Source organism: Agelaius tricolor, unplaced genomic scaffold (genome assembly GCF_023055355.1).
Source record: "Agelaius tricolor isolate 1412-34295 unplaced genomic scaffold, bAgeTri1.0.p SCAF_7, whole genome shotgun sequence".
NCBI lineage: Eukaryota > Metazoa > Chordata > Aves > Passeriformes > Icteridae > Agelaius > Agelaius tricolor.
This window is the reverse complement of record NW_027269267.1, coordinates 5,901,597-5,916,244: the sequence shown is the minus strand read 5'-3', so window position 1 is coordinate 5,916,244 and position 14,648 is coordinate 5,901,597. Positions and strand designations below refer to the sequence as shown.

At 43.8% G+C, this 14,648-nt stretch overlaps 1 protein-coding gene across 1 annotated transcript in view; it reads right to left on the bottom strand.

Moving 5' to 3' along the window:
- PDXK (pyridoxal kinase) overlaps positions 1 to 12,218 on the bottom strand; it is a 42,518-nt gene extending 30,300 nt beyond the window's left edge. The window contains exon 1 of the mRNA XM_071430238.1: positions 11,888 to 12,218. Coding sequence (XP_071286339.1) covers positions 11,888 to 11,974 — 87 coding nt within the window. The 5' untranslated portion in view covers positions 11,975 to 12,218. The remainder of the gene's footprint in view (positions 1 to 11,887) is intronic.
- Positions 12,219 to 14,648: the final 2,430 nt, after the last annotated feature.

Below are 14,648 nucleotides of genomic sequence, written 5' to 3'. Positions count from 1 at the left end.
CTGTTTTATTAACAGCCTGTGAGGTTTATCCCAACTGTGGCATCAGTCAAAGGACAAATCTTTATAGCACAAAGATGTACATAAGCCAAAGGGGTTACCAAGATTTAACTAGACACAGTTTATTAGGAATTTTCAAGAAATCTTGTGGTAAGACTCCAAATCACTGACTTTTAGCAGAGCATGTGTACAGTTCACAAACTGAATTAGCTAGGAATTTGTGTAAAAAAAATACTGTATCACATCAACCAAATCCATTCTATTCCTTCCAATTTTTTATATATATTAAACCCAATCTTAATTGAAAGACATTACCAGAATGAACTTTACTACCACTGTTAAAATTACTCTGTCAAACAAGGTAATTGTGGTTTGGGGTGTTTTTTGCCAAATAATGGCAGCAATACTTTGCAATAAGAAAGCCTCTGTGTCAGACCATGAATTGCTCTATGTATCCATTGTATTACAAGCTGTTTGCATTAATATCCTACAGTTTGGAACTTCATCTCACACAGCAATCACTGCAGATCCAGTGAACATCATTGCTGCACTGTATTCCTCTGGAGATGGCATAGAAACGTGTTTTTAAAGGCTGAATTTCTGTAATCAAACTGATTTGGAGTGGGAGAAAAAGAAAAATTTCCCAGTTGTAGCTTGTGCCTCTCACTATGTGCCAGCTCTTTCACTTAATTGCATCTCCTTCCATTTGCTGCTGAACCAAAAAAACATACATTGTACTGGCTGCAGAAAAGTAAAAACATTAATTCAGTTTGAGAAATAGGAACTTGGGAAAAAGAAAAGGCATGTCCTGACAATTAGTGAACAGGAATAATTGCTGGCGTGGGCTGATAAACTGAACTGAAACTGCTATTGACTAACCCAAAAGCTTTTTTTCTCTTTTTTTCTCTGAGCTTTTAATAAGGCACACCAAGTATCTAAAGAGAATTCTGTACTTATAATGCAGTTATATTTTTATGCAGTATTTGACAAGGCACTGCAAAGAAAAATCATTAGGATATTGGGGATATTGTGCCAAGATAAAAATATTAGAACAAATAAACTGGGGACAGGGATGCTGGACATATTATTGGTGATTTATGAACAGACCAGATTCTGAGGTTAGAAACAGACAATTACAAACAGACAGTAAAAATATACACTAGATGACCTTGAGAAAAATGCACCACAATGGAAGAAGGATATTAAGCTATTAGAGAGCATCCAAAGGAGGGCTATGAGGATGGTGAAAGGTCTGGAGGGAAAGCCTTGTGAGGAGCATCTGAAGGTTCTGGGGTTGTTCAGGCTGGGGGAGACTGAGGGGAGACCTCAGTGGGGGCAGAGGAGGGGCAGGCACTGATCTCTGCTCTGTGGTGACAGTGACAGGACTCAAGAAAATGGCCTGAAATTGTGTCAGGGCAGGTTTAGGTGGGATATAGGAAAAGATTCTAACACCAGAGGATGGTTGGGCAGTGGAACAGGGCTTGTGTCTGCAGTGACACCCCTTTTTTACCTTTGATCAACTGCATACCCATTTTCGGGATTTATAAGCTGACTTCAGCACAGAGGACATTGCAAAGACTGGAGCAAAAAACAAATCCTCTCTCTTCTGCCAGAGCAGACTACAATTTTTGTCACAGTGCTCTGGCAAAATTGGTACTCACTGAGAATTTGCTGATGGGCTGATCCAGCTGTAATATCATGACCAACCGAACAGAAAAGACTAGAACAGCCTGAGACTGCAGTGAATCTGTTCTCAAATAATTCCTTGATTTTTCTGAAAAGGCTTGCAGTGCAAATGCAATCTGAATGATAATTAGGCCAAATTAAAGATTATCCCGTAATGCCTTGAAGATGCTTTTCCAAAGAAGTCTTGGAGCCACAGGAACACTTCAGAGCAAATACCACAATGTCACTAATTTTTCTTTGCACCTGGACAGACTGATTGGCATGCACTACTAACTGCTCAATGCAAGATACTCAGATGACATAAAATAAATCCCTTTATCAAAGTTCCCCTCAACCATTTTATTCAGCACTAAGAAATTCCTTGTTCTACATCATGACCATTTCCATAGGCTACTCAGACAAACAGCCTCTTGTGCCTGCAAGACACACACCCTCCTCAGCACTACTCCCTGCATCACAACAGCTCTAGTTTGGGATTGAGATTTGACTGCAGGGTCAAAAGATTTGTGGCAGAGCTGCTCTGTTGACCTTTCTATGGGCAGGAGGCCATTGCTGCCATCTGGAGTGGTATTAAGTGATGGACCTGCAAGACACCCATTTATAAAGGTTAAGGCAAATGAAAGACAAGAAAACAACTTGTTTCTGCTGCTGTTTTCCTCTTTGTCCTTCCCACTAAAGGACAAACATAAAAATAGCAGAACAAGGTGATGCTGGGGGTCTCTGCCTGCCTTCCACCCAAGAAACACATTATTTACTGTCAAGCAATGACTTCAGATGCTGATTTCAGATGGAGAAGTAGGTTCACTGCAGATTTCAGATTCATCATCTTCATGCTGCTTCCTACTACACTTGGATGTAATTTGACAAAAACACCATACTGTCACTGCAAACTCCTGCCAGCTGGAATCCTGCAGTGCTACACGAGGAGGTTTGCAAACACTGATAAGGAGAGGCAGACACAGACAGCAGCAATAGGTTCAACAGGCGTGGGAATTATCTCTTTTAGTTTTGTGAATGAAATGGTGGAGGAGGATCCCACAGCACATTCTTTTCCTCTGATTTTTCACTGTATTTTTAGTCCTGCTGTTCATATTTTGGCTAGCCAGGTCCCTAATCACCAGGCCATCCTGCTGTTCATATTTTGGCTAGCCAGGTCCCTAATCAGCAGGCCATTAGCAAGGTGTGGGCAAGCACATTTTGTACATCTGAGGTGGAGTTATCCTAGAAGGGAGATTTGTTTTATCCAGCACATTCTTTCTGTGGACTCCTTAGGTAGACTGTGAATGCATCCCACTCTCCTACCAAAGGTTTAGACATTAAATTGCACGGTAAGAGATACTTGAAGAAACAGAACAGGAAACAGCACCCTGAAGGAGGTGCCACATCATGTGAAGATCAGACCAAGGCTACAAACAGGAAGAATAAAGCCAGTAGAAAGAGGATGTCTCACCACTTCCTTCAAAACAAGCAGATATCTTAGAGAAGAACATTCTAGAAAATATTTCCTTCAGCAGACACCAGGTGCAGGAGCCTGGGGCTTGCTCCTGCCCTGGCACCTCAGCTGTGCCACAAGAGCTTTTCTGTGGGGCTGTGTTTAGGAACTGGATCAGGAAATTGGCTCACAAAATAAACCCTCACTTTCTTCTTTTCCATTTTTGCCAAGTCATTTATAACCTGGGTGGCTTCTCAGAGCAGTTAACCACATGGCCTCACAAAATGACTTTCCTTGGAGCACTGAAGTGGACACAAAATAGTGCAGGTGGAAGGACCAGCTGGCAGCATTTCTCAATCTGGCTTCTCTACTGAAACCAGCAGATTTTAGTACCCTAGAGGACAGGTGACAATATAAAATTTCTCAAATTTAAACACCAGCTTGCCATGGGTTTGGTTGGTTGTTGTAATGAATAGGCAGAGGCACAATGTTACCTCCATTAACTACAATGAGAACAAAACAGCTGTTTTTTTAAAAACTTATGCTTTCATTTTTGTTAAATGCTCAGAGTTGTGTTGATGGCTTCTCACAGGTAGTGTGGTGCTCACCCATGTGAGCCAGGGGCTGTATCCTGCCAGAAAAATGAGAGTAACCACAGTGAAGATGGATAGAAAAAGAGTTTTCCTTCAGTGTAACCTTGAGCAGTAGTACTCACCATCCAAAAAAAGTAATAAAATACACAGGTTTGTAAGGTACACAGATTGGTAAAATAGATATATTTATTTTTTCTATATTTAGGCCAAACTTTACTTAATACATGACCATAACCTCCAGTGTACAATTCTGCAAAACAGTATTACATTTTGAGAATTTAGCCAACAATTTTTTCTGCTGTAACTCATCTTCTTTTTCTTTCCTCTCTGAGAAGATGGAGACAGAATTACCATGCTGAGCAGCTATAAAGAAACATGGTAAAATTTAGGGAAAAAAAACCCAAATTACTTAGTGTTAGAAATAAGGGGAGTATGAAAGATAACACTCTTGGCTTTATTGGCTAGCAATCTGCTAAATTAGGTAAGAGAAAAACTGTTGCTGTATTCTGATATTGCAGGACAGACCAACATTTCTGGAGGTTTCCAGTGAGCACTGTTCTTGCAGGCTGTCATGGATTCCTTCCTTCAGCTTATTAAAGTCATTGATGGCTGTGCCATCCTGGCTGGAGATTTCCATGCAGATCCTCTTCTGAGAGGTAAAACATGAGTGGATCCCACAGCAGGGAGAAGGGGAAGGGCTGTGGCCAGACTGGGAGAGTTCTGCAGGTCAGGAAAATCATTTGCTGCTGGTTTTGGGAGTGACTGCACCCACAGATCAGGAAGCAGCCCTCCAGCTTTTGTTTTTGTTTTGCCACAGGGGAGGGACTTTCCATTTTCCAGTGTGTGCTCCAGCACCTCCTCAATCCCACACATGCAGCTGGGAAGAGGTGATTTGCATTCCCAAGACAGCAAAATTAAATCACCATGCAAGGATTTCTACTCAGCCCAAACTACTCCATATGCTTAAAATTTACAAAGGATGACAGAGGGTGAAGAGAAGTTTGTTTTGCTTTTAAATGAACCACAGGAGAGGTTTTGGTATCTCAGTTCTCTCTCCTGCTCTGTGGATAATTGCTCCAGATGTTAAGGGAATGGAGCTGGGAGGTGTCATGGATGAATTAACAGGAACAAATACGAGTCCTGAACAAAGGCTTGAAAAATTTCAGGTAGTTCAGCACAGCAATATTTTTTTAGCTATGATAAGTCACCCCACTGCTGCCAAGCCACAAGCTGATGAACTAGTCTGGCTTCTCCTGGGGCTCATATTATCCATCAGCACAGACCTTCCTGGCATGTTTCAAACATTAGGCTCATCATACATATATTTTTTTTCTCCTCTGTACCTATTACTGTGCAGCTGAACACTCTGGTGCATATAGTAATTTCAGAAGAATGGACATTTTATGTCCCAAGACCAATGTCCAGCTCCTCACATTAACCTTGCCTCACCAGCTCCAGCCTGTTTTCCATATAACACGAGCAACTGAAGTGGAACTTCCACTTGCATCCGTTCAGCCTAAAAAAGCTAAAAATACCTGCCTGGTATGTGTTCAGTCAGCCATGGATAATGCTGTATCCCTTACCTAAAATGGCTAAATTTGATTTTCAAGGAAAAGTAACCATCATTTTCTGGATATAAATAGAAAAAGTGAATAGTAAAAGACAACAATTTACTTAAAAGAATGTTTTAGAGAACTATCAGTAACTTTGTATGTCTCCTGTTTTTCTCAAGTGCACCTTTGTACATTTTGTATATATATATATATATATAATTAAAGATTCATTTTATTATTTCAAACTATACTTTTGTTTTTAATACATTTCCATACAGTTTAATATGATTTTAAGTTGAAGCTTTTTTTCTTTCTCCAGACACCTGATCACCCTCCCTCTGTTATCTGTCCCTGTTTCTTTACACACAAAAAAATATTCTCTCATCTGGAGATTTAATTTGGAGCAGAAATAAGACATCAAATACTAAAAAAATTTTAACAAAACAAACCTCTAAGACTTAAAGACAGAAAATAAGGCCATTCCTAATATAAAAATGCCTTAAGCAAGTAAACACTTGCTGCTGAGTCTCTGAGTACATTATACTCCCCACACAAACAGTGCAAATCCACCTCTAGGCAAGGTTTTCCAGTCTTTTAATAAGATTTGCAATTTCTTGACAGCTCAATTTTTTTTCCAAAGACAGTGGGTGAATCAGGGTAAAGTATTTTTGCTTCCTCTCAAGTCAAATATTTGTATGTACTTGTAGGCACCAAATGGGATCCTCCTTCATCTTTTCCCTTTGAAAAGATTACATTTCTGTCAAAAACTATTTGTTAACTACACATCACTACACACACTCCAGTGTAACTATTGTGTCAAACACCAGCATATGCATCTGCATGACTCAAACTTCCCCAATTTACTATGAAAAAGTCAGCAAATTATCAGAATCATCAACCATTGTAAATATTTACCACCATCTTTTTGAAAAATTTAAAATGCCAGCTAGTCACCAGGCCGCATACACACACTGCACATTAACTTGAAACATATCTTAAAATGCTTTTTGCAGCTTTACAGCTGGGTTATACAATCAGCCTGTGAGGACATCCCTCAGCATTTCTGTATTTTCATGGCTGCATTTTCATGACAAAGGCTTATTTAACAAGCTGCCACCACTGAGGGGCTTGCAGGAACAGTCAGAAACCACAGAGCCACACAGAGCTGAGCCTGGATGAGGATGGTTCAGTCAGTGCCACTCTCTGCTCATTAGAGGCTCTGCCCAGCCCTTCAGAGTCCACAGCACATCTGCAGCCCCAGCTGCACTTCTTTTAGGCAGGTTGAAATTACTCTAATTTTTCAAGCTGATTATTTTGCATTAGTAGCTGAAAAGATTGCATTCGGAGTTCAAAGAGAAAATTGAGGTCTTTTTGTTTAGAGCTGTGCACAAACATAAACTCCTACTGTTAGGTAAAAGTGAGACCCCAGCAGCCTCAGTCTAGTCTATCTCAAAGCAATGTTAGGAGCTGAAAGAGACACAGACACCCTTTCTTGTTGTTATTTGAGTAATAATCTACTTTCTTATCTATTCTCTTTGCAGGGTGCCCCATGGCAGGAAGGAATGAGGAATCTGACTCCATCTTCTCAGAAGGCGAATTTATTATTTTATTATACTATATTAAAGAACACTATACTAAACTATACTAAAGAATACAGAAAGGATACAGACAGAAGGCTAAAAAGATAATAATGAAAACTCATGGCTCTCTCCAGAGCCCTGACACAGCTTGGCCCTGACTGGCCAATAAGTCAAAATAATTCACAGAAACCCAATGAAACAATCACCTGTGGGTAAACAATCTCCAACCACATTCCAGCGCAGCAAAACACAGGAGAAGCAAATCAGATAATTATTGTTTTCCTTTTTCTCTGAGGCTTCTCAGCTTCCCAGGAGAAAAATCCTGGGTGAAGGGATTTTTCAGAAAATATGAATGTGACACTTTATCCCCTCCCAGTCCCGTCCCACTCACCTTCCCTCCCAGTTTACCATGCAGGTGGAAAGTCCATCTCCTACAATCTTCTGAGAGGTTTTAAGTTCTCTCAAGTGCATCTGAGCTGAGTTCATCTGGAAAAGCACTTCTGAAAAGGTCTGGTAAAGCCTTTCCCCAGAAATCCACGCTGCCAGGTTGGGGGAGCCACCTTCTCTGGACTTTTTGGATTACAAGTCTTTTTCGGGGCCTCACCTTGTGCAAGGTATTCACCTGAGTTTTGTGGCTACTTGTGCTGACATCCACAGAAGAAGCAAATGCTCTTTACACAGCTTTGAACAAGCCTTCCCAGAGGGGTTGACAATTTTTTGATGTCTTGGGTTGTTGGGTTTTTTTTAATTCATTCCCCCCTTATCCACCTTTATTAAAAGACCAAAGTCAGGGGGGAAAAAAGCATGCTTCCACAAGCTTCATTTGAAGTATGGTTCTAGAGCAATAATTGTTGTTTCAGATATGCAATTTAGGACCATCTTTGGGTATTACAAAGACCAGATGCATTCTTTCATCTTTGTATTTATTTTTTGTTTAAGGTTTAGGTTTTTTCAGCCTTTGATCTGTAACAAAGGGCTACCCAGCAAGAACATTTCTTATTGTTACTCTGTAAAGACTTTTCATTGATTCATCCTTCTTCTGACTCATACTATTAACACAATAGCAGGGTTTGAAAAAGAAAAAGAGTCATCTTAAATAAGAGATGCACTTATCTTTCTACACAATCCTTAAGTCATTTGACTATACTTTTCAGCAAAATAAAGGAAAAAAAGTCTTAAACTTTTTTGCCATGTAGATAGTTAGCAAAGATCTACTGATACTGGTTTTGGTCTCAGCACATACTGGACAAGACAGTTCAAGACTATCCATAAATATCAAAGAAATTACCACCTGTGCTGACCAAAGTTGTTTTCCCATCTTTTCTACAATTAAGAAGGAGCTAAAAATGTAGACTTACTTACAGAGGAGAATTACTGAGAACTGGTCTGAGAACTATCAGTCCTTTTTAATACCTGAAAAACTATCTCCATTTAGCAGGAGGAAAAAGGTTAAAAGGAAAATAAAATAACTGAAGAGATTTCAAAAGGCCATTTAATCCTGTATTGTAGAAACTGTTTATGTTTCTACAGTTTAGGACAGACAATTTCATTCTCCAGATACAAATAATTAATGGGGCTTGTCTCAACTTTTAGCTCTCTCTTCAAGGTAAGCAGATAGAAAAGGAAGCCAGGAATTAAATGCTCAAAACAGAGGCATGATTTTCTCAAATTCTATGTGTTAGTCAGACAAAACAAACAAACAACACCACTCCAAACCATCACTGCTACTGAGACATAAGCAGAGATCAACATTTTCTGGCTTGCAGACAGGGGTATTAACTATTCCAGTGGCAACCAAATGTCCAGCGCCCAGGTAAAACTGGCAGGGATTTTCTCCTGCCCCTTCCTTATACTTTCAAAACTCTTTCTTGGAAGTTCATGGAGGCTGCAAGAACTGAGCACACAGACTGGCACAATGATTCCCAAAAGCTGATTTTATGATGGGTACAGTATGTGAATCCTAAATTCCTCTGCCAACCAAAGTTTCCCTGTTGGTCAGAATGAGGTACCTCTGCAGAGGAGAAATCACCTTGTCCTTCTGGATCCTCAGTGGTTTGAGGAAAACTGTAAATCTCTACTTGCAGTTCTGCTCCCCTTACTTATTGCCACATTCTGCTTACCTAAAAGGTGGGGCAGGAAGGGCAAGATAAAATTACATTCAAAACTAACAGCTAAGAGATTGTCTCTAAGGAAAACAAAACCACATACGATAAAAGCGAGGTTGAATGCCATGGTGATAACAAGAAAAACTATGACAAATCTTAGTCAACATTAGAAACATTTAGAAACTTAGAAACTTTTTTTGACTTTTAAAATAACTTATCTGACTCCCAATGGCAACTCCCCAAGCTAATGTACACCCTTCTGCTCTTACTCTCTTAAATGCTGGACAATCCTGAACCATTGCTGAACCATCTTGGACCAATTCTGAGCTTTTGGTATCACTTCCTTATAAGTTATTCCTGTGGAATAACTTAAGACTATTCTAAAAATAATTCAGAACTACTTTCAGAAAATTTAAGAGATAGTAAGATCATGCAAGTAGAAACTATTTAAACTCCTGACAAGGCAGAATTCAAAGCAGTGCTGAGGGCAGTTCACTCTCTGGCAAATCCAGGTGCATGTTTCCTCTGTGACCTATTAGCTAATCTAGACTGCCTAACTACTTAAATGTATTTTAACCTGAAATGATGTAAAGAGTTCTAATATTTCTCACTTAGGTCTATTACTTCCATTATTATAAAAGGTCTAATACATGGTCTAACTCTGTTTTGCTGTGTTTGCCATACAGAAAGCATTTACAACACACTCCATAGAGGAAGTCCTTCCACATACCTACATTTTAAATACTTTAGCTTTTACTCTAATGGAAGCCTGACAAAATGCAACCAACTGATTAAAAAAACATCTTAAAAAATTTTCTTCTGTGCAGATTGCTATTGATAGTAATGTCACAGATTTCCACCAAAGATCAGGTCATGCAAACATGAGTGATGTTTTTTGGATAAGTCTGCAACTAGCAGGTGAAACCATGCCAGGTTTTCTATTTGGATGCTGCTGTCCAAATGCAGATTCCTGAACTGTTGTGTCAGGATTTCAGCCCATCAGACCTCACAAGCACACAGACACACATATCTACAAACACTCTGCCTTGCTAACTCAATACAGATGATCTCCAAAGGGAGCCTCACTTAACTGGTTCAGAAAACTAAAGTAAAAAAAAGAGAATGGGAAATATAAGCATGCCAGACTTGCACCCATCCTCAGGAACAGATACAGGTTAACATTTTCATGGCTATATAAAAACAATATAAGAGAAAGACTCAGGTTTGTAATTCTCTTCATAAAGAAGAGCAAAGTTACACTTTAAGGCACCTTGCCCCATCTGATGTTCTAGCAAAACAAGGGTTTAGGTAACTTTCCAACAAGCACAACCTCACTAAGGGCTGCCTACATAGGATTCGCAAGTGCAGCCAGCAGTGGCAGGAGTCTCCCTGGTTTACTTGGCTGCTCCCCAAGTAAATTTCTTTTCCTCCCACTCCAGAAACTTCTTGTTACACTATACACTGAGGAATATTACACAGTGTGAGTGCAACAGCCTCCTGAACAAAACCCAGCTACACCAACAACAGGGTTTTTTTAACTCCAGCAGTATTTTATACCATCATAGCTGAGGAACTAAAAACACTCTCCAGGAACCCATTTGCCAAGTTACACAACTCACCTGTCACAGAAAAGTTAAGCTACAGAAAAGTAAAGAAAACCTTTGACAGAGAATTAGAATGGAGAGAGAGAACAGCTTAAGAGACTGGAGATTTCTGGAATAAGTACTACTGTGTTCTCTTCTGCTACACAGAAATTGAAGGGAGAAGCACAATTTCGAGATCATTTTGTTAGGAAAGGAAAGACAGGTGACCTGCAGTTCATGATCACCTTTTTGGCCTGGAGCTCTTCATACTCGTATTTTTCCACAATACTCGGATTACACTCGTACATCACCCTTCACCACACATTAATTTTCAAGAGTCTTGGTTACATTGTAACTGGATGGTGACATGGGGGTGTGACAGTGGCTTGTTGCAGACCTGATCTCACTTGCATCATTTATCGGAGTACATCATCTCTCCTGTCTAGTCAAATGACATACACCGTTTGTAAGCACGCACCAAGATAACCAATGTCACACACATTGGGGTAATGAGGCTCTTCGAGAGCTCCACACCGACACTCCTGTAAAGGCACAAAGACCTCCCGATGGGCAGGCCCCAAATCAGCCCTTTAGGACACAGACCTTCCACAAGAGCCAACGGTGCGATGTGCAAAGGTCCGCCCGATGTTTTCCCAGCACCGGCGAGATCCAAGCAAACAACTCCGAAGGCAGCACATGACAGCCACGAAGGCCAAGATCCAATTACACCCTCGAGCCCCGGGCCATGTCGGGCAGCTCTTCTGGCCCTGCCTTGCACATGCATTAAGTGGCCCCTACACCCCACTACGGCTTCCCCAGACCATCCGGGCAGGGGGATCACCAGCCCCACCGCCCCCGAGGGCAGGCAGGGTTTAGCTGGGTGCCAGCACAAGGACACCGTTGCCCCGGGTCCCCGGCACGGGACGCGGCGATGACCCTGCCTGAAGCGGCAGGAGTCCCGGCTGGCTGCGCGGGCTGGCGGCAGCGGAGCCGCCCTCAGCCCGCAGGCAGCGAGCAAACCCGCGGGCAGCACCCCCGGCTCGCCTGCCTGGCATAGCCCGCCGTGCCCCAGCCCCAGGAGGAGCTGCGTTAACGGGAGCGGCGCGGAGCCGGCGGGAGGCGCAGCCGCAGCGGCCGCGGGGTGCGCGGAGCCCCGGGACGGGCACTGCCACCGGCAGCGGGGCGGCCGGGAAGGGCGCCCGTGCGGGCATCTCCCCGCCGTGCCCTTCCCTTACCCCGGCTTGGCAGGAGCCGCTTGGGCACCGGAGCTCGCCCGGCAGCGCTGCCGCCACACCGCCCGCAGGGAACAGCGGCGGAGGGAGAGGAGGAGGAGGAGGAGCAGGTCCGCGGCCGCTCACCTGCAGGGGGAAGGTGGCCGCCTTGTTGCCCACGTAGCCGCGGACGACGTGGCTCTGGATGGAAAGCACCCGGCACTCCGGCTCCATGGCTGCGCCGCACGCGCCTGCCCGCGCCGGGCCGAGGTGGCGGCGCCGGGAGCAGGAGCGGGGGGCGGAGCGCGGACGGCGTGACGCGCTCGCCCTGCCCGCCTGTCACACACACCCCGCCGCACGGAGGCAGGCGGGGAGGCGGGCACCGGCCGGCTCCCGATGGCCGCCTGCCGGCGCTCCCGCTGCCCGGGGCTGTGGAGAGGACACGGCTCCCACTCACCCGCGGGCAGCTCCCCCCCCGCTTCCGCACACCCACCGGCGTCACGCGGTCACGCTCCCCGCGGCCGCCCCGCCCGGCGGGGCCAACCGCACCGAGCGCTGAGCGCTGAGCGCCGGGCCCGGCCCGCTCCGCCCCGGGCTCGGACACGGCGGGAGCGGCGAGCGCCGCGCCCCGGCACTGCGGGCGGCGCGGGGTGGAAGGGACCGCGCTGGGTCACCAGGTCCGGCCTCCTGCTCGAGCACGGCCAGCCCAGAGCACTGGCACGGGGTTGTTACCGTATGGCTCTGGAATATGTCCAGTGAAGGACATTCCGTACTCTGTCTGGGCTGTCTGTCCCAGTGCTCGGTCACTGCACAGTGAAGTTCTTCCCCATGCTCAGGTGGAACTTCTGCCCCTCACCTCCTGTCCCCTTGCTGGGCACCACCAAGGGGCCTGGTCCATGCTTTGACAGTCCCCATTTAGATATTTATATCTATTAATGAGGTCCCTCTCAGTCGTTTCTTCTCGAATTTGAACAGGCCTCAGACTTTGCTCATAAGAGAGATGCTCTGGTCCCCCACTTGTCCTCATTGCCCTCAACTGGAACTGCTCCAGGGGCTCCATGCCTCTCCTGTCCTAAGGAGCCCAGAACTGGACACAGTAAAGGAGCATTTTCTACCTGAAAAGATTGTAGGGAAGTAGGGGCCAGTCTCCCCAAGCCTACAGTGAGAGGACTAGAGGAAATGGCCTTAAGCTGAGGCAGAGGTGATTCAGATTTTTTGACAGTGTTAGGGTGCTCAGACATTGGAATAGGTTGCCCAGGGAGGTGGTGGAGTTACCATTCCTGCAGGTGTTTAAGAGACATCTGGATCTGACACTGGGTGATGTGGTTTAGGGGTTGCAATGGTACAGTGGGGTGGACAAACCATGCTCCCCTGTGCCATGCCATGAACCACCCACGGTTGCCCACGTTCTGCTGGGAAACCAGGATTGGCACAAACATCTCACCTGTGTGACAGCTTCCCTTCCCTGAGTGTTCAGAAAGCCATGTGGAGCCACAGATGCCACCTGTGAGAGCCCCACAGGCAGCAGTGCCTGGAGGTGATGCCTGTGGGTGCCCTGACAGAGCACCACCCTTGCAGCTGAGTTCTGAAGTGACTGCAATTGTGTGTTATTGACCCAAAAGAAAAAAAAAAAAAAACTTTGGAGATCTGCCAAAGAATAAAAGAAGATGTATGCATTGGCTGGAAAGTGCTACAATACATCAAGACTCTGCTGAGAGTCTTGGTAATGTGTTTGGGAATTTCATCTTCCTCTGGCCATTTGTCATTATTGACCATCACAGGTCCAATCACAGCTCACAACAAGAAATGGCACCGAATGCCTCTTGTTCTTCTTCGTGGATAGCTTTGAATTGACTCTTGAAATAGCATGATTATTTCTTAAAAATGTGAAAGACTATTTTCTTCATCATAAGTAATACTGTTCTCTCTTCAGTTGTCACTTGCATTAAAAAACTTTGGGCTTATTCTAGGCTGGTCTTACTGCCAACTGCTGCTTCAGCCCTTCAATATATATTTTTTTGAATTGCAGAAATCACTGCATCTCCATGGAGGGCCAGAGGAATGAATTATCTGCATCATGTACACTCCCACTCCTCTAGCTTAGAGGAAAATTGTTGGAATACAGATTTTTTCCCCCCTTTTCTCTGGTTCTCATCCTTTGCTCAGCATTAGTGCTCATTGCACCACTTTGACCTTGTAAGCAAAGATACCAGCTCTATGCAGGATTGCTACTTTCTTCCTAATATTCTGAAATGTCCAACAAAATCCAGTTCCTAGCAAATTTTATGGTTTCCCCAGAGGAATATCTGAAGCCTCTCGTGATGGTTTTTAATTAAGGATTAAGGAGTAGAACCTACATGCACAGAATTTGTGTGACTCAACAGTATTCAAAGTATGTGGGAATCTATATCTCTGTACCCTAAAAAAGTTGCCACAAGCAAAACAAAGGCCAGAAAACAATTCTCCTTCCCTTCCAGAAAGCAGCTCATCTAAAGGTGAATACACAATTTCTGAGCAGTGGTTTTTTTTACAGACTTTGCCATATTTATTCTTTAAGAAGTCAGGCCTCTCCCTCATAAAAAGGACTATGTGTCTCAGAAAAAAGTGAAGCTAAGCTCCAATTTCATAGTGATTGTGCTTCCTACTGTGCTAGCCTTCTCAAAAAAATAACTCCCAGATACTCCTTCAAATTTGGGGATTACTAAGGAGCAAATAACTATTCAATGGGTGACAGAAAGATTCATTAATAGAAAAAGAAAAAGGCAGGGCAGGTTAGATTAAAATGTCAGCAATAGAGCAGCTGTTCTCAGCTTCCTACAACAGCTGGTGCTGTAGAACTGCTTGGATGATACCTCCTGGCCTCTCCATGGACTGGGCATAGAGTTATACAGTTTATTTTCTCTAAGGT